The sequence below is a fragment of the Anabrus simplex genome, chromosome 1 (assembly GCF_040414725.1).
Source record: "Anabrus simplex isolate iqAnaSimp1 chromosome 1, ASM4041472v1, whole genome shotgun sequence".
In the NCBI taxonomy this organism is placed as follows: Eukaryota; Metazoa; Arthropoda; class Insecta; order Orthoptera; family Tettigoniidae; genus Anabrus; species Anabrus simplex.
In genome coordinates this window covers 429,245,636-429,270,101 of record NC_090265.1, presented here as the reverse complement: position 1 = coordinate 429,270,101, position 24,466 = coordinate 429,245,636, and the positions used below count along the sequence as shown (strand labels likewise).

At 39.1% G+C, this 24,466-nt stretch overlaps 1 protein-coding gene across 1 annotated transcript in view; it reads left to right on the top strand.

Annotated features, from left to right (window-relative positions):
- The first annotated feature begins 565 nt into the window (after window positions 1-565).
- Window positions 566-24,466, top strand: part of Gmer (GDP-L-fucose synthase-like protein) — a 70,798-nt gene continuing 46,897 nt past the window's right edge. Inside the window, exons 1-5 of the mRNA XM_067144035.2 lie at window positions 566-804; window positions 6,150-6,294; window positions 10,286-10,400; window positions 10,971-11,099; window positions 21,573-21,786. Coding sequence (XP_067000136.2) covers window positions 6,158-6,294; window positions 10,286-10,400; window positions 10,971-11,099; window positions 21,573-21,786 — 595 coding nt within the window. The 5' untranslated portion in view covers window positions 566-804; window positions 6,150-6,157. The remainder of the gene's footprint in view (window positions 805-6,149; window positions 6,295-10,285; window positions 10,401-10,970; window positions 11,100-21,572; window positions 21,787-24,466) is intronic.

The following is a 24,466-nucleotide window of genomic DNA, read 5'->3' as shown; positions in this document are numbered from 1 at the left end:
AGTTCATCTATACATTTCTTCACAAGTCGGTAGATGTAGGATCCCTCGCTGAGTTCGAGGGGAAAACCAACCCTGGAGGGTAAACAGGTTAAGAAAGAAAGGCGACTATTCGACCATCGAGTGGGCACTCTTCCACAATCTCTCTTGCCGGAAACATTTTTCAAGAATGATCAGTTTTTCTGTGCTGTCATTCCCGATTCACCACTAGGGAGCTCAGGTATCAAGAAAAGGTTCGCGTAATATAGTTGGTCTTGGTTGGAGGTTATTCGATTATCCTATCACTAGGCAGGATCTGTTTGACTGTTTATTACATCCTCTTTGTTAGCATTAGTACCCGTATTGCATCCCATCCCATTCATATCCAAATAACCAAAGAGGAAGTATGTCCATACATGATCCCTCTTGAAACTTAAACAGGGTGTTCTTTTCTTAGTTGGCCATACTTGAAAAGTGTTACGTAGCATGAGTTTCGCCAATGTACGGATTATGTCACTAGTTAACAGAGTGTTTCAATTTTGAAAGAACATTATTATTTAAACATAATCATTATTCTTTTTTTAGGAATGTATAAAAAAATATAAACCTTTGTTAAGGACAGAAATTACACTCTCTGTATTTGATTGTCACAAAGTGATATTCGGACAGCTTTACAGTGATTTTTCTGTCAATCATGATTGGCAATGCGTTAGTTATCAAAACTAATGAAATCTGCATCAACTTCATCGAACTATGGGATACCGGTGCAGCTTCCGAATGTGTTACTAGCCTAGATAGTGAGTGATCTACGTGTTCCGGATTTCGCAAGTAAGTGGTGTTATACTAGAATGTTTTACTCACATATCTTGTGTTAGGCGCTTATGGACGTCTCTCGTTTCAGTCAAATAATGTACTGGTACGGCTATGATGAATGCAAAGTACCGGTAGTTAAAGAAAAATTCTGTCAAATTATGCAGCATGCATTCATTGCTAAGAATTGTCACACAAGTTGTTATTCGTAATCAAGTTGAGATTTTTTTGTTGTTAGAAATTCAATACTAAGCATTTCAGTTATCATTAATATTTTATACTAATTTGGCCTATTTTATTGTTTGGGTTATTTGCCGATATTCCTAGCCTAGTGTTATTACTTAGAGAGATCATTAAAAGAAATTATTAGCATGATTCTTAAAAGTTAATAGGCGGTGTCTTTTTCTGTTGCATGTCGTAGGTCTGTGTGATTCTGTCTGCCACCTGGGCGACTGCCCTAAATGCAGATCAGTAGTGATTGAAATTGAAGATCATGGACGATTTTAATCTGGTTCTTTAATCCTATTTTTTCTCCATTTCTTATATACTATAACTGTGTACCGGTACCATATTTCTCAACTTTTATTTTTTCTTCCCATACCTGCCATTTCTTGATGGATGCAGTATTTTTGTATCTGTCTCTTGGCACAGGCCAGAGCAAAGTGTAGCTTCCACTGAAGTCCCAGTCTCATCCATGGCTGTGCCAATATGGAAGCTGCTGGGGTAAAAGTGGTGCTGAGTAATGACATTTGGGACATAACTAGTGTCTGAGTGTTATGAAAGGTGTTGCTCATAGGATCAGTCGTGCTGCAATGGTACGTTCTGGTCCAGTGAGGAAAGCAATGGCAAACTACCTCACTTCTCATCTTGCCTAGTACGCCTCATTTGGGCTCTGCCATTGGTTTTTGCAGTTTCCCTATAACTGCATAACCTTTGGTGGTGCTATTTGAGGATCCAAGCAGCCTCTGGGCTGATGACCTAACAGACAGACACCTGTGGGATATTTGAAATGTCATGAATAAATTACTATACCTATCATTTTGATTTCTCAAAAGACTGTAGATCTCTTGACTACCATCACAATATCAGCAACCATAAACTACAAGCATATTCTGCTTAACACACACACACACACACACACACACACAGTATATATGTATATACAGTATAACATTAAACTTTTTCTAGAACTTTTAATCAGTGAAAGGAACCTAAATGACACACCGTAATCCATTCTCTCTCATGCCAATTATTTATTTAATTATTCCAAGCCTTCTACATTTTAAGCAACCTCATCATCATCCTCCTCCTCCTCCTCCTCCTCCTCCTCATCATCATCATAAGGATTCTGTGGCTGGTCATATACTGAGTGAATTAGAGTCATAGATTATAATTTCTTGGATGGCTGAAGAAAAGAATTTTAGAACCACAGGCTCTGCTACAGTGCTGGCATATCTAAATTTCCAAAACTCCATTGCAGAATCTGGTGGTCATTTCAAATCAAATCAAAATCTCTTTATTTGCAAATGAGGTGTCTACCCGGTGGCAAATGGTACACTAAAATATATTGTCAAGCATTACATTTTAAATTAACAAGAGAAGAAAATTTTCCTAGAATACAATATCATACAGTTTACGCTAACAATGTTTTCTATTAAACACACAGCTCATCCTTAATAAATTTATATTTACAAAATTCTACTTATAATATCTCCTGTAGTTACAAACATAGTCAACTCATATACAGTATGTGGAATTACTTCAAATAATACTATAGGCCCTACAACTGGTATAAGATTAAAATTTACATTGGATTTATTTATTTATTTTTTACCCATTTTGGAACCTAAGTAGCATAACGACCTGCTGCGTCTTAACCAGAGCCCCTTTTGATTGTGATCACAATTCAATACGGATCAAAACCATGAAGTTTATATCCTACGATAAAATTGTTGGAACCCGTCACTTTGTTTACCAAGGCGACTATTCGACCATCGAGTGGGCACTCTTTCACAATCTTTCTTGCCGGAAACATTTTCAAGAATGATCAGTTTTTCTGTGCTGTCATTCCCATGTTGCATAGTGTGTCCAAAGAATTGTAAAACTGTTTGTTTACATATTGTTGATAATTTGATTCTGAGGTTGAGCTGGTTAATAATGGAATCATTGGTGAAAAATGCTGTCCAAGGTATGCTTACTGTAACATTATTTGCCAGCACCACATTTGAAAATAATTGAGTTTCTTGAGCTCTGTGGCATGAAGAGTTCATATCTTGGCTCCATACAGGGAAACTGAAAATACCAGATTGAATACTACTTTCATTTTCAGTGACAGAGCAATTGTACTACAAACAGGACAAATTCATCATTACAGGTTTGGCCATAGCTGTTCTCTTAATCTCAGGAGCACAGTTACCTGAAATGAAAATGACTGCAATGATGTTCTCCAGTACCTCGAAGATGTCTATATGGGCTGATTTTTTGGCTGTATCAACCATCATTATTTTGGTCTTGTTCTTGACAATTTGCAGTCCCAATCTAGCAATGACATTTTTGACTGAAAAACTGAGCTTAGCCATTGGCAATAAATGCAGTATCATCTGCATAATTTAGGATAGATATTTTCATACCACTAAGAAGAGAAGCCCCTCTTTTAACCAGTCACAGTAAATTCTCTATGAGAGTCATTAGAAGGATTGCAACATGGATCATCCGTAGTGCCCTACAGCCAGGGAAACTTGCAATAGTTCACATGATGTGGATATCCTTGGCCTTAGCGAGACTCATTGGAAAGGATATGGACATTTTGTAACTCATGGAAGGAATACTGTATACTTTTCGGGAAGCGATGATACGAGTCAAAATGGTGTTGCAATTGTTGCTCCTGAAAAACTGAATAACACTGTCCTAGGCTATGAACTCATCAGTGATAGAATCATTACCATTGAACTGAATGCTTCCCCTTGCAGGATTAATATTATCCAGATCTATGCTCCCACAGCTGCAGCATCAGATGCTGAAATAGAAGAGTTCTATGAACTGTTAGAATATACCATCAATTTGTTTGCAAATAGGGAAATTGTAATAATCCAAGGTGACTTCAATGCTAAGATTGGAGACACTGACATCAGATCTGTGATTGGTCGTTATGGTCTAGGCGAAAGGAATGAACGAGGAAAGCAGCTACTGGAGTTTTGTGTTGGCAATGACATGGTAGTTTGCAACACCCTCTTCCAGCATCACCCAAGGCACCTGTACACTTGGATATTGCCTGATGATAGAGTCAGGAATCAGATTGATTTCATCTTGGTGAGACAACGTTGGAAGACATCTGTTCTAGATTGTAAGACCTTTCCTGGAGCGGAATGTGGCAGTGACCACAATCTGTTGTCCATGAAAATATGGCTAAAACTAAAAGTCACCAAGAAGATAAGAGCAAGACAGTTTAGACTCACTAACCAGAAATCTCTTGCATACTTCGGGCAACTTGTATGGCCAAAGTTCCCAGATTTGCTACTAAAGGATGAAAAATCAGTAACCTGTGCTTTGCTGATGGCAGAGCAGAGCAGTAACAAACAGTACAAAGATTAGACTAGTTGATTCTCTTGTGTTTTCTGTCTTCCTTTATAGTTCCGAGGCCTGGACCCTCAAGGCAAGAGATAAGTACCATATCGATGCCTTTCAGATGTGGTGTTTGAGAAGGATTCTCCCTTGACCTTGGACGGAAAGAAGAACTAACACATCTATTATTCAAGAACTGAATATCTCTGAACGTCTCTCTTCTCGCGTCATAAGGAGAATCGTCCAATTCTTCGGACATATTGTAAGAAGGGGTAGTGAAAATCTGGGGAAGTGTATCATGGAAGGCAAAGTTGTCGGCAGAAGACCACGAGGAGGGACATCGATCAGGTGGATTGATAAAGTTCTGCGTATCACCGGTCTGACTCTTCAGCAGGCTTGAAGGGAAGCTGAACATCGTCAAAGTTGGCGCGGCTTAATCAAGAATATTGTGTGAAGTCAAATGGGGTCACGACGCTCAGTAATGAGTTACACGACTTATGATGATGATTATGATGAAGAAGAAATCCACCATCGAACTTCTCAAGTGCAACTCTCGTGATGTACTTGCCGTATAGATATTAAAGAGCATAGGTGACAGTATACAGACCTGCTAGACACCTTTCTGGATCTTGAAATTAGCAAACTATATTTACACTGATGAACAGTTGAATTAGCTTCAGTTTTGCCAAAATGGAGCTGTGGTCGGCACAGTGAATATAATAGTACAATGTGGCACGTGACTAAGATATTGTCAGACCTTGCACTGTCTATGTCAATAAGAGCTGAGCTCAGGATGTGTTGGACATAAGATTTCAAGGCATTTGATCTTGGTTAAATTGTCAGTGCTAATGTCCAGGCCATTTCATCTCTGAAGTCATACAGGCATAGAACTTTCCATGTGTCACTGTGTCAACATTGTTACATAAGTTCATGGATTCAGGCAAAACCTTCACCACATGGGTCAGCAGCTGTGGTGTACAATGTATTAATGGCGGGGGTTGCCGTCTAGTACCTTGGATGGTAAGAGGGGATAGATGGGCCATAGTGCAGCAGATTGTTCGCAAATTCAATGCTGGATAACAGTGATGTGTGAGCAGCCATGCCATCCAGAGCCCATCTCCATCACCATCATACTAGGGTACCTCTGCTCACAAGGCATGAAGACTGAGAGGGGCAGAAGAACATTGCCATTGGACTCGCGAAGCTGGGGAAAAAGGCTGAATGGACAGATGAGTTGAGGTACCAGTTGGTACTATACTTGACAATGGCAGGATATGAGTGTATCGCCGAATAGGGTACAGTTCAGGCAGATAGTGGTGATATCATCTTCTGAGAACTGTTCTCTATGTGGGATGAAATGGGATGCCTAGTACAACTGTCAATATCCCTCACTGGCGAATGATACAGGAACCTGATGTCAGACCGAATTGTGATTGATTAGTTTGATGAACCCTCCATGGACATGAGGATGCTTGCCAAAGTTAACTGTCCTCTGTCATACTGACCATATCTGGGAAACCATCAGGAGAGATTTGTGAACCTTAGACTCTGTTCCTTGTTCCAACCAATCTCCAGAAACTTACGGGAGTCTGTGCTTCGGTCATGAGTCAGTATGTTTCCCCAATGTTTCCGGTGTCTTGTGGAGTCCATGTCGTGCAGCATCGCCACCATCATCAGGGTGAAAGGGGGGTGCTATACACTACTACCAAGGTATCTGTAATTCAGTTGCCTGTCAGTGTATAGCCTACCTGTTCACAAATATACATTTTCTCATTATGTAATACTGAATTCAATGTTTACAGATTTCATCATGTCTGGTGATAAGATGATTATTCTTGTAACTGGTGGATCAGGACTGGTGGGAAAGGCAATTCAGACCATTGTAGAGAAGGAGAAGAGACCAAATGAAGAATGGATTTTTGTTCGATCAAAGGATGCTGACTTAAGGTAAGATTTTGTTTTGGGTTCTCCTTGCAAGAAATTAAATTAATTTCATACAGAAATTCTCGTATTATTACTTGCAATCAACTTCTGCAAAAATATATGTAAATATTCATTCAATGACCTTTTAGTTCAAATCCTACTGTCGGCAGCCCTGAAGATGGTTTTCTGTGGTCTCCAATTTTCACTCCAGGCAAATGCTGGGGCTATACCTTAATTAAGGCCATGGTCGCTACCATCCCAATCCTAGCCCTTTCTCATCCTTCCATCACCGAAAACCTGTGATGTGTTAATGTGACGTTAACCCATATCTACCCAAATTATTTTTCTTTTAATATTGCAATATATTTCTTTAGATCAAATGTTTGTAACCTAAATGGACAGGTTATTGATGATTTTAGGTTTCATTAACATATTTTCCCAGAGATTTTTCACGTTGACATATGTCGGCAGTGAACATGGATGGGTAGGGTAAAAGAGATTATGAAGGTACATTTCTTCGCATTTGAAGCTCATATGAATGTAATAATTGAGAATTTAGTATTAGTTACAGACGTGTTGAATTAGCACAATGAAAAATACAAAATACAAGATTTAAAACATAAGTGAGGAACAGTTTGGTCTCAATTTAGAATGCACACTGTTTCAAAACAAAAGGACAATCTTACTTTGTTTGTATTACTTGTACAGGGTGATTAATTTGAAAGTGCAGAGCGGAGTGCCGAGGATTAGGCGTGCTGGGAAGCGGAGACGGCGAGCGCAGTGCCCGCCATGACGAGCAGGCATAGTCGGCTCAAAGAAGTGGCATGATTGCGCCTATAGAAACTAAACGAAACTGAACTCACCGGCTACATAGATGCTGTGGACAAATAAGTAAATTAATAAACAAATAAATAAATCAATTAGGAAATCAAACTGAACTCGCCAGTAATAAATAAATATATAAACAAATAAATAAATAAATCAACTGGGAAATTAAACTGAACTCACCAGTATTTACAGACTATGCTGAAAGTGATCTCCTTCAGTTGCAATGCAAGCTTCACATCTTGTAATGAGATTTCGAAACAAACTTTGTAGTTCATGGATACCGATAGAATGCACAATGTTCCTAATTTCAGTTTTTAATTCTTCTGCAGTTCGAGGATTATTCCTGTAAAACTTTCGTTTAAGATTTCCTCATAGATAAAAATCACATGTGCTTAAATCAGGCAAACGAGGGGGCCATAAGCCTTTCCTGATGATCTGATCATCAAAAATTTCCCGTAACCGCCGCATAGAGCTACGCGCCGCATAGGCCGTTGCACTATCCTGCTGGAAATAGCCGTACCTTTTCTCTTCTTCAGTCAGTTCAGCAAAAAATGGTTCCAGAATGTTGTGAATATAACGGTCAGAAGTAATTGTGTCCTGAAAAAATATTGGACCGATAATTCGTCGGGCACTGACAGCGCACCACACACCCACCTTCACATCATGCAGAGGTCTCGGCTGTAAAATGTGCGGGTTGTCTGTATCCCAGATTCTATTGTTCTGTGAAGTGACATGTCCACTCAAATGAAACCAGGCTTCATTGCTCATAAAAAGAAAGTTCGGATCCACAATACCGTCGTGGACACTATTTATTAGCCAATTGCAAAATCGTATTCTTGCATTGAAATCTGTAGGCAGTATGTTATGGACTGAATGAGTCCGATAAGATCGTAAACGTAACAATTTTGTTGCTTTACGTGCTGAAGACGGTGAAATACCACTTTCCTGCGCTACTCTCCGAAACGACTTATGTGGACTGACCTGGAGTCTTGCCTGTATATCTTCTAACCTCTCTTGTGTGAGAGCTGTTCTCCTTCGCTTCTTTTTCTTATTGCTTACCGAACCAGTACTACCCACACTTTAAAAGTCCAATATTTTCTAACTGAGGGACAGAGTGACAGCTGCGCGCTGCAGAGAACACTTCTTATCTTGCTGTGTTGACAGAAGCCATATGGCATTCGCTCGGGACTTTCCACGACATGCGAGAAGAAGTCTGAACACTTAAATTATTCTCCCTATAATACACACATCAAATTTTGACCAAGTATGGTCACTGCAAATAATAAAAATGCATAACTGATAATATAATTTCAGAACAGTTTAGTCTGCATTTTGAGGCTACACTCTGATTTTTTGTAATCCAGTCTATTTCGGTGTGAAGGAAATGCCTCAAAGCAAAGGACATGGTAGCCAACATTACACTCTTTTACAATGTTTCCTGACCGCTTTACTACATTGCGCGCATGGCACTTGCCTTTACCTTCTTTCGAACACTTCTGGATACATGCATGAGGATACTTTCGTGCTCGGTCTTCCTGCGTTGGGACATGCAGTGGCACAAAATAGGATATATGCCCTAACAATGTACCATGTAAGGCTAGCAGGTCTAGATTTTCCTCTTTGCCCTTTGGGTTCAAACTTTCCATGCATTGTTCATGAAAACATTTAGAAGGAACGTGATTAGAGGCCAGTGCCATTTCTTGATGTGGTAACATGATACATTTTGATCCAATAATAACAAAAATTATGTCAGAAATGGTCCACTATATTATGTAATGTTTACATTACATTTTTTATTTGAACTATTTTCAGCCATCTTCAGCCATAAGACAAATTTATACAAACACATGTAATAACTAAAACAAATGTACAAACATACACAAATGACAATTCAATATGGAGATAGTGGGTTTGAACCCCATTGTTAGCAGTCCTGAAGATGTTTTTCTATGGTTTCCCATATATACACCAGGCAAATCCTGAGGCTGTACCTTAATTAAGGCCATATTAGCTTTTTTCCCACTCCTAGCCCTTTCCTATCCCATCATCGCCATAAAACGACCGGCTTCATGGCTAAATGGTTAGCGTGCTGGCCTTTGGTCACAGGGATCCCAGGTTCAATTCCTGGCAGGGTTGGGAATTTTAACCATCATTGGTTAATTTCGCTGGCATGGGGGCTGGGTGTATTTGTCTTCATCATTTCATCCTCATCACGACACGTAGGTCGCCTATGGACGTCATATGAAAAGATCTGCACCTGGCGTGCCGAACCCATCCTGGGATCTCCCGGCACTAAAAGCCATATACCATTTCATTTCATTGCCATAAGACCATCTGTGTTGGTGCGACATGAAGCAAATTGTTTAATAAACTGCAAATTGTTAAATAAATTTTTAAATTTCAGTGAACCTTTTACATTTGAGGGGGTACCCAAAAAAACAAGTGGATTATTTTTTAAAAGCTACATATTTTCAAATTTTTTACAAAACAACCTGATCTCCTCCAAAGTGCTCTCCATTGCTGTAATACATTTGTTCCACCAGTGCTTCCACTGTTCGAAACATTTTTTTGTAGTCATCTTTAGAAATGGCTGACAGCTCCTCCCTCGTTTTTTTCTTGACCTCTTCAGTGTTGTCAAATCGATGTCCTTTCAGTCCCTTTTCATGCGTGGAAATAAGAAAAAGTTGTACGGAGCCAGGTCAGGCGTGGGGCAGCGGAACCATGCCATTTTTAGCCAAAATATCTAACAGCGGTGGCTGTGTGTGCAGGTGCGTTGTCGTGGTGGACGAACCAGTCTCCTGTCTGCCACAAATCGGGTCTTTTTTGATGAACACTGTTGCACAATCTTCTTAAAACTTCCCAAGAAAAGGTTTGCACGTTGTTCACTTAAGCTTGCCATCATAAAAAATGAAACAAGAGCAAAACTGTGCTAGGAAAAACAATCACTGCAGGTGAACAGAACAAGCCAGTTCAACTACACAGGCAGCACTGAACTGGCAATGAGTTGCGTTATACAAGCCTAGTGGAGAAATGCGTACTACACAAACTTCGCCCACGGTAATGTTATTCCGGTTATTTTTGTGTACCCCCTCGTATTTGCTATTAATATTATTTTGAGCCGGTTACCTAGATGTTAGGCCCCTTTAAACAACAAGCAATATTATTTTTAGTAATTTTTATTTTTCAGTGATCGTGAGCAAACAAAAGCACTATTTGACAGACATCATCCAACTCATGTTATTCATTTGGCAGCTATGGTTGGAGGGCTCTTCCATAATATGTCGCATAACTTGGACTTTTTGGTAAGATCTTATTTTAAATACTTTGTGTCAAGTTTCTTGTTTACCTTTTGGGAGAACTTTAAAAGGATGATGGTAATAGTATTGTTGGTGTGTTAAGAACTTCTTTCACCTTTTGTTGTTAGGAATATTGAAATGTATATAAATTATCTTCTGTTTAATGCTTTGAAAGTCGCATCTTGCCAACAATTTTGATCTTCAAATCTTCTATCTGAAGATAGTATGAACATCTGTTAATCTGTTCAGTTCCATTCAAACTGACAAATTTAGCTATACAATACAGGCTATGTATCTGTAAGCTTACATTCAAGAGATAGAAGGTTTGAACCCCTCCATTTCAGAGTCAATAATGTGCAGATCTCGTATATGCCTTGATCGTTTGCCTGGATTTTCTCTATGACTACAGTGCATAAACTGTTCGATTGTTGTGATCATTCAAACAATTCCATTTCTGTTTTCTTTCTTTCTTGTAATTTATTATCTAATAATTTTTAGGGAAAAGAATTTGAGATGTTTATTAATATATTTTTCTCTATCTTTTCCTTTGACAGTTTCCATATTTGTATTTTCTAGCGCACAAATATCCACATCAATGATAATGTGCTCCAGACAAGCTATGAAACAGGAGTTGTGAAAGTTGTGTCATGTCTTTCCACATGCATCTTTCCAGATAAAACTTCTTATCCTATTGATGAAACCATGGTAAGTTTTTTAATCAGTTATATTAGAACTTATGAAATGTGTTTGATTTATGATTTAATAAATAATACTGTTATTTACGTCTGACTAACTACTTTTACGGTTTTTGGTGGTGCCGGAATTTAGTCCTGCAAGAGTTCTTTTACGTGCTATTAAATCCACCGACACAAGGCCGATATGTTTGAGCGACTAAGTGGTATGTTCCGAGCTGTCAGCGGAGAGATGGCGTGGAATGACATTAGTAGACGAATAGGTTTGAATGGCGTTTATAAAAGTAGGAAAGATCACAATATGAAGATAAAGTTGGAATTCAAGAGGACAAACTGGGGCAAATATTCATTATAGGAAGGGGAGTTAGGGATTGGAATAATTTACCAAGGGAGATGTTCAATAAATTTCCAATTTCTTTGAAATCATTTCGGAAAAGGCTAGGAAAGCAACAGATAGGGAATCTGCCACCTGGGCGACTGCCCTAAATGCAGATCAGTATTGATTGATTGATTGTGATTTATCACATTCAAATACCACCAGACTGAGCCAGGATAGAACCTGCCAAGTTGGGGTCGGAAAGCTAAGCACCTCAACCGTCTGAGCCACTCAGCCCGGCAGTTTATGATCTAAACCTAATGCTTGTTCATCACATTGTCAGCTGCAAGAATAAGATCCTTTCAATGTCCGCTGACTTATGAAGCCTAGCAGAGATGAGATAAAATTATAAAGAATCAGAGATTTATACTGATGTCTGTAGTAACATATATGAGAAAGCTTATAACTTGGTAGACTTAGAGGTCTTTGTCATATTCTGGACGTTAGCATAGCAGTTATTGACTGGGTTTCAATTTGCTAGTACTGCCAAAAAAGTATTGAACATATTTTCAAATTTCTAAATTTTTGTCATTAAACAAAAACTTAAGGATTGCAGTGAAAACCATCAAGGCAATTGAGGATCCCAGTGGAAACATGGTTAGGTAAGAAAAGAACATCATAGAGGTTCTGACGAACCATTTTGATCACCTATTGTACCGATCAGAAGCTGATCAGACCGTGCAAGTTGGTTGTGTGTTAGGGTCGTGCAGTTGTGAGCTTGCATTCAGGGCATAGTGGGTTCGAACCTCACTGTCGGCAGCCCTGAAGATGGTTTTTCGTGGTTTCTCATTTTCACACCGGGCAGATACTGGGTGGGGCTTTACCTTAATTAAGGCCATCGCCGCTTCCTACTCCTTGCCCTTTCCTGTGCTGTTGTTGCCATAAGACTTGTCTGTGTCGGTGCGATGTAAAGCAAGTTGTAATAATAATAATAATAATAATGATGCATTTATTAAAAAAGAAGCAGATCAGAGAACAAAAGAATCAGCTGTTGAATCCTACACAGTACATGGGCAGAAACAGAAGCAGCACTTCAGAAGATGCCATAATGGAAATCCTCAGAAATTCAGCACAGGTATGATTAAAGCATCAGGAGTCCAGGGTTTACAGTGGCTATGCAGGGTGCTCAATGCAGTAGGGAAGGATAACAGGATACCTGCTGATTGGAGCAAGGGTGCCATTATCCCCCTGTTTAAGAAATGAAATTGCTGAAAATGCTTCCAATAATGTTCCTACCGAGCTCGATAGCTGCAGTCGCTTAAGTGCGGCCAGTATCCAGTATTCGGGAGATAGTAGGTTCGAACCCCACTGTCAGCAGCCCTGAAGATGGTTTTCTGTGGTTTCCCATTTTCACACCAGGCAAATGCTGGGGCTGTACCTAAATTAAGGCCACGGCCGCTTCCTTCCCACTCCTAGCCGTTCCCTGTCCCATCGTCGCCGTAAGACCTATCTGTGTCGGTGAGCCTTTCTTGAGAAGATCTTCGAGAGCGGATTGGGAGTCATCTTAGACACGCAGTTTGAAGAACAGAATGGCTTCAGGCTTAATAGGTTCACAAAAGCCCTTTATCTTCAGTGTCTGTATGTTAATGGAGATACATTGGGAGAGAGACAAGATCTATTCATGGTTTTCCTGGATATTGAGAAGGCATATGACACCATTGCAAGAGAGAAGGTATGGGAATACCTGAGAAAGAGCAGAGTGCCAGAGGGACTAGGGAGGAAAATTCAGATGCTGTATGAGCACTGTACCACCTGTATATCCAATTTAGTGATGGATATTTATCCTGGTTCCAGACCAAAAATGGAGTCCATCAAGGTGGTGTGCTACCCCCATTATTGTTTATTACCATCATGGATAACATAGTGAACATCAAGAAAACCTCTGGTGAACTTAATGCAATGGCTTTTGCTGACATCATCATGATCTGGGAAGAAACTGAGGAACAAGTACAGTTTAGGCTCAATGAATGGAAGGTTAAGTTCCAAGAATTCAATCTCAGGATAAGCAAAGCCAAAACAGTACTGATAGCAATAAACATAGAGGGATAACCAGTGAACATCATGCTAGGAAACCATCCTCTAGAAAGTGTGGAAAACTTTGCATACCTGGGCAGTGTAATTTTTCAAGGCACACTAGCCACAAAGGAGGTGGCAAATGGAATGCAGAAGAGCTTTCAAATTTACCAGCAAGTACAAACATTCCTCTGGGACGGTGCAACGTAAAGCCAATTGTAAAAAAAGAAAAAATCATAATAATAATAATAATAATAATAAAAATAATTATAATAATCCTCTGGGACCCCAAAGTATTAACAAAAACAAAGCTGGTGATGTTCAGTCAATACTTCATATAGATCTTAACCTATGGTATCGGAACATGCACTAAGGACTCATTAAGATTACAAGCATCTGAGATGAAGTTTCTGAGGTCCTCAGTTTAAAAAAAAAGTTACAGACTGACATGGTGAGAAAGGAAGCTGGGATGGGGACATCGTTGTTAGATCGGGTCAGCATATCCAGATTGAGGTAGTACAGGTATGTAATGAGGATGGAGCCAACAAGGGCCGCTTATGTTAACTTGGAGAGACATGTGAAGGAAAACAGGTGGTGGGAAGACCAAATAATGCACTGGATGGACATAGTAGAAATGGACCTTGCAGATCAGGGAAGGACACTAGGGGACGTCATTAACAACAGAACATATCTCAATAAGACAGGAGTGGAAGAGGCCCACCAACAGTACCCTACCCAGGAAACATGATGATGATTATGATGATTACATTTTCTGTTACTGTACATAATTTTTTTAATGAATTAAGTATGTTTTTCCTACATTGGAGGAAGTTACTGGACAATAGTTTAAAGCAGCAATTCATCCACAGAGTATCATGAGTATTCAAATGTTTTTCTCTGTGTTAAAAAAAAAAAAAAAAAAAAACACTTGATCAGCCTAGATGCAATATCCTTTATGTTATCATCAGAGGTCTAATGAAGTTGAGAAAGGCAAATCCTGCTCCTCTTGACATACAGTCAACAGAAGTCCTCCTAAGTGAATCTTGATGAACACTAACTGGCTTATCGTGCATCCATACCTCATAGTGCTTCAAGTAAGAGAGTTTGTCAATATTAAAATTTTATTTACACTACTATTGCATTGCTTTAAATTACACATTGAAAACTACTTTATACTGCACATTTTACATCATCTAAATAGTTACAGTGAAAAATGTAACTCAGCCTGAATCCTAAGATCCCCATCTTGCTATTACTGTCTTTGGAAGCAGGGGTGGCTGTGTAGTGGTTGGTAACATTTTTACTAAAATATTTTACTTCAGATAGGGCTTTAACCTTCCTTTAGTCGCTCACGGAGATTTCCTCCGGGCCGATTACATTTTGCACGGTACTGAACTTCTTAGTTGAACTGTTGGTCTCCCCACCCTTATACCTTTCTCCTTGTTCATTTGGACTCGTCCTGTCAGCATTTAAGCCCGATCGTGCATCCTGTGAGCGAGTGTGGGATCATTGTTGTGACAAGTGACATCACCTGAACGTTTCCTCCGTGTGCAAATAAGCAAAAAACCTTATATTTTAGTGCATATTATTTATTTTCTAGGTCGATGACTTTGTTGTTCTGTTCTTCTAAACATATTTTAGAAAAATATTATTTCATATGATGTGATCGTCGTAGGCAATATCATAAGACCATTCGTCACAGTTAAGGTCTACAGTATTCTGATATTAGATCAAACAAACTGTGTAAGAATAACCTACTAATACTTAAAAGGATTTCTTTTAATTATACCGAAGAATACTGCAAACGAACATGCCAAAACATTTCAAAGGACGAAAATTACGCGCATTTTTAGCCCCGGAGGTTACCTCCGTGCGCAACTAGTAACTTAATAATTTTCGCGCGACTAAAGAAGGGTTAATAAGAATGTCTGCCTCCTTGGCTTCGGTTCAGGATGCCCTGGGTTTGATTCCTAACCAGGTCTGGGATCCTGTAGCTTGGGGGCACAGTGTTTGTGTTCATCTCGCCACATTGGAGACGCCACCCAAAGAAACTCTGGGCACATTACTTCATTGCTGTTGATGGAGCTCGGAGAATCTGTGGACGCATGTTTTCACTGTAGATAGAAATAGTAGCAGCCATTTTAGCAAGCTGTGACTTCACCAGAATACAGTTGGATGCTTCTCTAAGCATAAAAAGTACTAGTCATGAGTATAAGTCGAGAGCTCTTCTGTCAAGGCATTGATAACACAGCCACATTCCTACATAATCTGAGGCTGCATCATTGTTCACTCTCAGCTTTAAAATGAGCAGGAAAGTTAGTGCATGCAGACAGGAAGAGCGTGTGTTTGAGAGGCAGGCTTGTTGGTGTCATTCTTGCAAATATTTTGCAAATCTAGTTCAATGGTACAAAACTTAAACCATGAATCCCTACTGGGTGTTTTATGGAAGACTCTGGTTCAGAAAATGAGTGAGGATAACAATTACACACCAAGTTAATGTGATGATTCTGATGCTTCAGGCAAGTAAACTTAGAAAATGAGGTAATTTATAATTGGTATGAAGTGAGTTTTGTAATATAGTTATACAGAGTCCACCAGAAAAATGTATACACTCTTTGTTAGACGATATCGGGATATGGACATTGTCAACTGTTATTGTTTTTAAATGTTGTAGTATGGTCTTTCACTCAACAGATGTCGGCACTTGCATCACGATAGTGGGAAAACAAAATGGCTGGAGCACGTTTGACGTTCGTGCGACGAAAGTACATTTTGAAGTGGTTTATCAGGTTTGATAATGCCGTTGAAGTGCAATGTAAGTGGAGGAGGAAGTTTGAAACAGAACCCCCAACTAAAACGCATTACTGGGAAGTTTGAGACGCATGGAGCGATTTGTGATATTCACAAAGGAAGAACGGGAAGAACGCGCACAGCTACCAGTCCTGCTTCGTCAGCTCGCGTGTTGTAATGTCTGCTATGCAATGTGGGGATTAGCAGTACAAGTGCGCGACGAATTTTGAAAACAGCTGAGCGGAAAGTTTACATCCCACGATTACTGCATGCGCTTAATGAGGACAATCCCGATCGTCGAATGCAATTTTGCGAATGGTATCAGCAAATGGTAAGCCAAGATGAACAATTTGCGACGAAGTTATTGTGGTCTGATGAAGCCCAGTTTAAACTGAATGGATCAGTGAATCGACATAACTGTGTCAACTGGGCTCTGGAAAATCTGCATATTCATGTGGACAAGGCGGTAAATCTACCAGGGGTTAATGTCTGGTGTGGACTGTCGAGGTCTTTACTAGGACTCTTTTTCTTGGATGGTACTGTCAATGGACCAGTGTACTTGGAATGTAATGCACATTAATTTTACCAGCTGTACGTGCGCTTTATGGAGGCGATGATGAAGTCTTCTACCAACAGGACAGGGCGCCACCACACTACCATGTAGCAGTACCAGCTTCCTGGATGACATTCTGCCGGGACATTGGATTGGAGGACATGGGCCCATTGAGTTCCCCCCACGGTCACCAGATCTTACCCCTATGGACTTTTACTTGTGGGGAACTGTGAAAAATCAAACCTATCGACGTAAGCCACGCACGCTGGAGGCCCTTCGCCAGGAGATTACAGCGGCATGTGCAGAGATCCCCATTCAAACATTGACGGACGTAGTTGCAGTGACCGCTCGTCGTTCTGCTCTGTGTCAGGCAGCCAACGGTGAACATTTTAAACATCTCATGTAACCATATGTTTAACTGAAGACAGTATTACATGTGTAATAAAAATTTAAATGTAAGAAAACACACAATAAGTAGTTTTTGTTCCGTAAAGAGTGTATACATTTTTCTGGCGGACCCTGTATATCGTTCCCTAAAAATTTGGGTTGTTTCCCATGTACAGATGACAACAATTCAATGCAATATTAATGTAATTACAGACTTTGCCCTGATTATGGTTGATGGTAAAGTCTCCAATTCTTTGAGTGAAATGCCAACACAAAAATGTTACGTGGAGCTACACTTAAAAACCATGAAGGATATTCAGTTAAGATTAAAAAGAGATAATGTTAGCCATTTTGCATTTGGTCTTTCACCTCTGCATGCATACATTATATTTTTTGAATGCCTTCTGCATATTGCCTACCAACTTGATGTAAAAGCATGGCACATTAGAAAATCTGAAGACAACGTCAAAGTTGCTATGAGGAAACAGCAGATAGTAACATGATTTCACTCTGAAATAGGTCTAATCCTTGATCAGCCTAGATGTGGAGGAGTAGGAAATTCCAATGACGGGAATACTGCTCGAAGATTGTTTCGTGACCCAGTCAAATCGGCTAGAATTACCGGAATCAGCGAAGAAATAATCAAGAGATTCTGTGATTCTGCATGCCATATCAACTGTAACTCCTGTTGATGTGGATAAATTTTATAACTTTACTGCAGACACGACACGTCTGTATCTTGAGTTATATCCATGGTACTTCCTTCCATCTACCATGCACAAGATCCTTATAGATGGAGGAAGTATAATTGAATTGGCCATCCTGCCAATAGGTATGCTGAGTGAAGAAGCGCACGAGGCAAGACATAAGCACATTATGGAAAATTCTAAGTTCCCATGGAGGGAATTAGATATTTTTCACCAATAGAGCATGTCATCAGCAGTTATCAGACTGTGCCTCTTATAATGGGCTTCTGATAAGTTCACCTGCATACACCCCAGCATCAGTGGGTAGGGTCTGACACATCCCACTCTGATGAGTCTAGTGTCAGACCTAAGACAAAACGCTGGTTAATAGAGCAAATGCCTGAAAAGCCTCACATCTGTTCTGCATAAGCACATTAGGCGATACAAGGAGAGTCATGCAAGAAAATAATCTCGAGAGTACAACATTCAAGATGGGTTTGACTGTCTTTTGCTAAGTTCTGACCCGGTAATAACAAGTGCTTTTCCTTTCTTGCATAAGAAGAATGCGCCTTTGCCATTTGAAGTGTGGCTGTCGCTACAGTAACCGACAAATTTCAGCGGAACTCAAACTTTGTGTGCTGCGGACTAAGAGGATGAGGATGACAACAATGAGAGTGCCAATGATGACGAGGATGATTTCTAGGAGCAGTGAGTAAAGACGAAGACATGTTGTGTTACTATACTGTAAAATCGAGACTACTTTCAAATCAAAGGAGTATTTATAATATATAGTATGTATATTGTATATAGTATGGGCCTAGTATACAGTATATAACAGTACAGGTACATGTCAAACATAAGGCATGCCAGATAAAAACTACTTTTGTCCAGCTAGATATGATTCCTGGCCCACTGTGCAGTGTGCTAAGTTGGGTTCATCAGTTGTTAAATAGCACACCTACCAAGACACATGGCTAGTGCATACCGCGGAGGCCACTGCATAAGCTATTTGCAGCCACTGACAGTGCCAATACACGATGAGCAACATTGTCTCATTTTATGGAAGTTCAAAACTGCCTTTAATTTTTGGACCAAAAGGTCAGAAACAAGTATGAAGTTCTACACGCTTGCAGCATGGAAGAAATATTACTGTTCGTTGTGCTATGAGCAATACAGGAATGTTCTTTCCACCCTTGAGTAAGAGCTACAGCTGGGATGACACGTGGTGGTCCACCAGGAAGCATTTACAAGATGTCAAAATCGGGGTGGATAACTGAGGATTGTTTCTCACTTGCTTATGGCATTTTTTTAAAAAAAAAATTTTCTTGCACTCTAAATCTTCAAAGAAGATCCCATCTTACTACTTGTAGACAATCGTGCCAGCCTCGTTGGCAGCATGCAACCACTTGATCTGACCTCCTTTGGTCCATTGGAGGCAGCTTAAAACAGGGAATGTGCATTATTTTTGAAAAACAATGGATTTCAAAAATTGGGATGTTCCACTGTTGTTTAAAATATCATTTGAAAATACTGCAGGAGTTTCAGGAGCTGTTTCGGGGTTATGGTAAACCAGGAATTTGCCCACTGAATGCAGATGTTTTCACTGATGACATCCTTCCAGGAGCTGGTGGGGCTATAGCTGAGACTGAAAAAGAACCTGATCATGAAATTCAAGCTACCTCCAATTCAGTTACAGTTTCTCATCATGCAAATATCTCCTGTACCACAGTCAAGTACGTTGAAGGGAACAGGTATCCAGAACACAAAATGGGGAACTAAACAGGAATCAGAAATCCTCACTGCAACACCCAAAAAAGCAATCATTAAAGAGGTGGACAAGAAGAGGAAACAAAAAGTGGAAGCAGTTGACATGAGAATAAGGAAAACAAAAGAAGATAAGAAGAGAGTAAAGAAAGTGTTACATTTTTTGAACGATAGGTCATATAATGAAAGAGAAGAAGAAATATTTGAAGATTTGTTTGATGAAATTGTGTTTTTGAATGAGGATGACACTCATGGGGAGGAAAATAATGGTAACATTAAGTGCTTATTTTGTCTTGAAGTCAGTAAGGACAATGAGCTCTGGTATCGTAGTGTTGTGTGTTCGGGATGGATTCACTCTAACTGTAATGCAGCTGATACTCCACATAATTTTGGTTGTGATTATTGCCAATCTAAATAGCCAAGTGTGAGTGAAAAAAAACAAAGAACATTTTTAACCATTGGTTTGATTTTAAAGACAAGGTTATTTGTGTACTGTAATGTAGTAGGCCTAGTAAAGTCGTCTTATGCAACGTACCTCTAAATGTTAATTTAAAACACCCAATTCATCATCCTGTTCAAATTATGTGCCTGTACTATTACTCCACAATCCTGCATACCATTACCCCTTATGGGTGGGTAATAGTATGCATCACCATTTTTTAATTTTCTATCAACAGTAAAGAATCTACCTGGAATTTTATTTCATAACATGAAGATACCACAGGAGACTAACTGTTTTAAGGTCTCCAGAAGTTTTGAAATTGTACAATAGTTATCTTCAGAATTATAATGCAATAAAGTTAGGGGAAGGAGGGATAATTGCATGCACCTAACTGCCTACTCAATATCAAACTTCAGAACACTAAAACAGTTACAAGATAAATGGGTCATGGAGGTATTCTTTGATCGATCATTTAATATGCAAAAGGGATGTACACTACTGCTGTTAAAGAGTGGATCAAAATGAACAATGAATAAACAAATTGGTGAGCATTACACAGTGACATGTAAACAGGTTTATGCCTGTAAAGCAGGATAACATATTCACATATTGTAGTTGCTGAAAATTAGTCAAGGAACTTATGATTCACTGTAACAGGCCAAACTGCAACAGATTTGATCTTGTTACATGCATGTACCATTTCACAATCTTTTATGCTGTTCTTGCTTCATGTAGGAGCTTTGAGAAATTGTGCTAAATAAGAGAACTTAATAGTAAATTAACAGGCTGTGGAAGCTTCAGATCTAAGATAAGAATCCCTTACGGGGAGGATGTTCTCAAATCTACTAGGCAGTTCGATAACATTTGTAAGATGATGAGTAGCAACCTGGCTATGGGGAGGAAGAGACTATATTATGTGAGACACAGTGAACACCTTCATAGTTGATTTCACCTACCTGGGGAAACTTGATTACCTTGGATCGAGTAGGGTTACATCAGTTGCCTTGATAACGAATACTGCAATATATTTGAGACATCGGCAACCTGTATATCAGATACAAAGAAACACACAGCACGGTTCAACCCGAAAGAGGATCTCTCTCTCTCTCTCTCTCTGTTCACTGTCAGTCAAATATAGGTCATAAGTCTCTTTATGAATTAAAATTTTACCTCACTTTTTTTATTTGCATCCTATGTATTGATAAGTCATGCAAATAAATTACACTATCATACAGCAAGAAGTATTCTGGGTCTCGTGCAGGCTTGCACGACAAACTCAAAATGCTGAATTGTTTATCAACACCACATTACATAGTAGAAAAGGAATCATTTTCCATTTTCTATGATGGTAGTCACAGGTATGAATTGGATGGCTTTAAAACTATACTAATATGACGTAGAAGATTTGTTTATGAACGGTTGATCTCAGAATTTCAAAGTTAATGTACTTACAAATGTGTTTGTGTGTTGTGTAGATTCATAATGGCCCTCCACATCCCTCCAACTTCGGCTACAGTTATGCCAAGAGACTGATAGACATTGCAAATCGTGGTTACCATGAACAGCATGGATGCTGCTATACCTCAGTTGTGCCGTGCAATGTCTTTGGGCCATATGATAACTTCAGCTTGGAATCCAGCCATGTTATTCCAGCATTAATTAGAAGAATGCATGATCTAATTGAAAAAGGTAATTAAAGTGAAGAGAATTATATATACCAATATCTATGTAAGGTAATGCATGTGGAAAGCTTTGCTGTTTTGTCAGATTTAAAATACCACAAGGTATAATATTCATGGTTTCCATATTGACAGCTGTCTTAGTTGTGTGTATGTATGTTGGGTATTCAGCCCGAAGGCTGGTTGTTTCCTCAACAGGTTCGCCATTAGCTGTCATAGATGGCCTAGGTGTCACTGAAGAGGCGTACTAGGGAAATGAGGAGTGAGTTAGTTTAAGTAATAATAATAATAATAACTTAAATGTTTCCACCTTTTCAATACAATATATTCACAAAATTACAAAATTATACGGTACTAGTTTCGACCCATCTAGGGGTCATCATCAGCCGTATTGGAGCAAAGATCATTTGTGGCGAAATCCTAAGACAATATTATTTTAAAGAATAACAAGTGAAATGAGATGTTATGGTAATAGTTAATAATACAAGGAATATACATAATCAGAGGTTTTTAACAAAGAATAAAGTATAAATGGGGTGTTGTAAAAATTATAATCATGGAAATCAGTAAGTTCTTGTATTGAAATGAAATATGGCTTAGGAAGAGGGCTTAAGGTGGGGCTGAAGGGTGCGGGAGAAAGTGTAATTGTCTTGGAAAAGTACTTTTGATTAAATTTAGGATTGAGTTTAGGTTGGCTGCATTATTGTTTCTGAGGAAAGTGATAAATAGATCGAAGAGTATGTTGGGTTTCTCAGAGATTTCATTGAGGTTGTGACTGGCATTAAAGTATTGGTCTAGGTGTATGTAGTAATTTTCCATTATGTTCAGTAAAGGGCCCTTGTTTGCTAATACGAGGATGTCCATGTCTTGTTCAATATTGGTGAAATTATGGTTATAATCTTGCATGTGTTGGCCGATGGCTGAAAACTTGTTGTATTTTATTTCATTTCAATACAAGAACTTACTGATTTCCATGATTATAATTTTTACAACACCCCATTTATACTTTATTCTTTGTTAAAAACCTCTGATTATGTATATTCCTTGTATTATTAACTATTACCATAACATCTCATTTCACTTGTTATTCTTTAAAATAATATTGTCTTAGGATTTCGCCACAAATGATCTTTGCTCCAATACGGCTGATGATGACCCCTAGATGGGTCGAAACTAGTACCGTATAATTTTGTAATTTTGTGAATATATTGTATTGAAAAGGTGGAAACATTTAAGTTATTATTATTATTATTACTTATATATTGTTCAATACGGACCAAAAACATGAAATTCATAACCATCAGTGAGTTAGTTTCCCGTTGCTTTCCTCACTGAGCCAGATGTTGCTATTGTACATCAGTCTGCCAAGCCCACTGAAATGCATGCACCAACTGACCCTATGAGCAACATTTTCACACCATTCATAGCAGGGACTGGCTGCATTAGGAATGGCATTACTATTGTCACTCATACCTCAGCCACTTTCATATTGTCAAAGCCAAGTATAAGACTGAGACAGGTCAATGAAAGTAACAATTTTATTCTAGCCCATACCAGAGAGAGTTGAGTCCTTCCTCTACCTTGGAAGTATAGTTACAATGGATGGGTGAGCAGAGGAAGATGTTCGAAGCCGTATCCGGAAGGCAAATGGTGCGTTTGTCCAGCTCTACCCCGTGTGGAAGAATAGAAACATCTCCAGGAAGACTAATCTTCGCCTCTTCAACAGCAATGTAAAGTCGATTCTTCTGTATGGCTGTGAAACATGGAAAGTTACAAAACAGATCAGTAACAGCTACAGGTGTTCATTAATAGATGTCTGCGTCACATAACAAATGTGAGGTTGCCGGACATAATCTCAAATGAAGATCTTTGGACCATGACCAATCAGCAGCTGATTGACATCCAGATCAAGGAGAGGAAATGGCGCTGGATCGGACACACATTAAGGAAGCCGGATGGAGTTGTTGAGAGGGCGGCACTGGACTGGAACCCTCAAGGCTCCAGAAAGTGAGGTTGGCCCAAGAAGACCTGGAAGAGGACGATCGAAAAGGAAATCGCTGAGGTTGACAAGACCTGGAGCGAAGTGAAGAGAATGGCCAGGAACCGTACTGTGTGGAGAAATTTTGCCAAGGCCCTATGCTCCAGAGGGTACCACAGGAAATAAGTCAAGTAAGTCATATCAGAGGACATAGTGCACTGTAAACACTACATCTTGCCAGCAATGGCCTGGCTTAGTTGTATAATAATTTATTACAAAGTTTTCCTCCTATTCAATATTGTAAAATGTTTTGACACTTAAGATTTAAAATCTATACATGTTTCAGCCCTAATTTGGACCATCTTCAGTAGAAAATATAAAAACGTGGTAATAATTCAAAACAATTAAAAATTATGTTGAGGAATGATATGTGCTACAGACATATGGTACACTATTATCTTGAAGATTGAGTTCATAGTCCAACTGGATAATATTAAAATGGAAGATTACTATTTATAAGTTCATTATGTTTGCACTAGGGTAGTAAATCCTCTTGTCTTGAGTAATGTTAAATAGGTTCTTAATGTTGTCAAAGAAATAAATATCAGTTTATGAGAAAAACATTTCTAATGTGAGGCTTGTATAAAGATGTGGTTAGCTGCCAATAAGGTATTGAAACTTCATTAAATACTGCAGAGCTTAGAAATGTCTG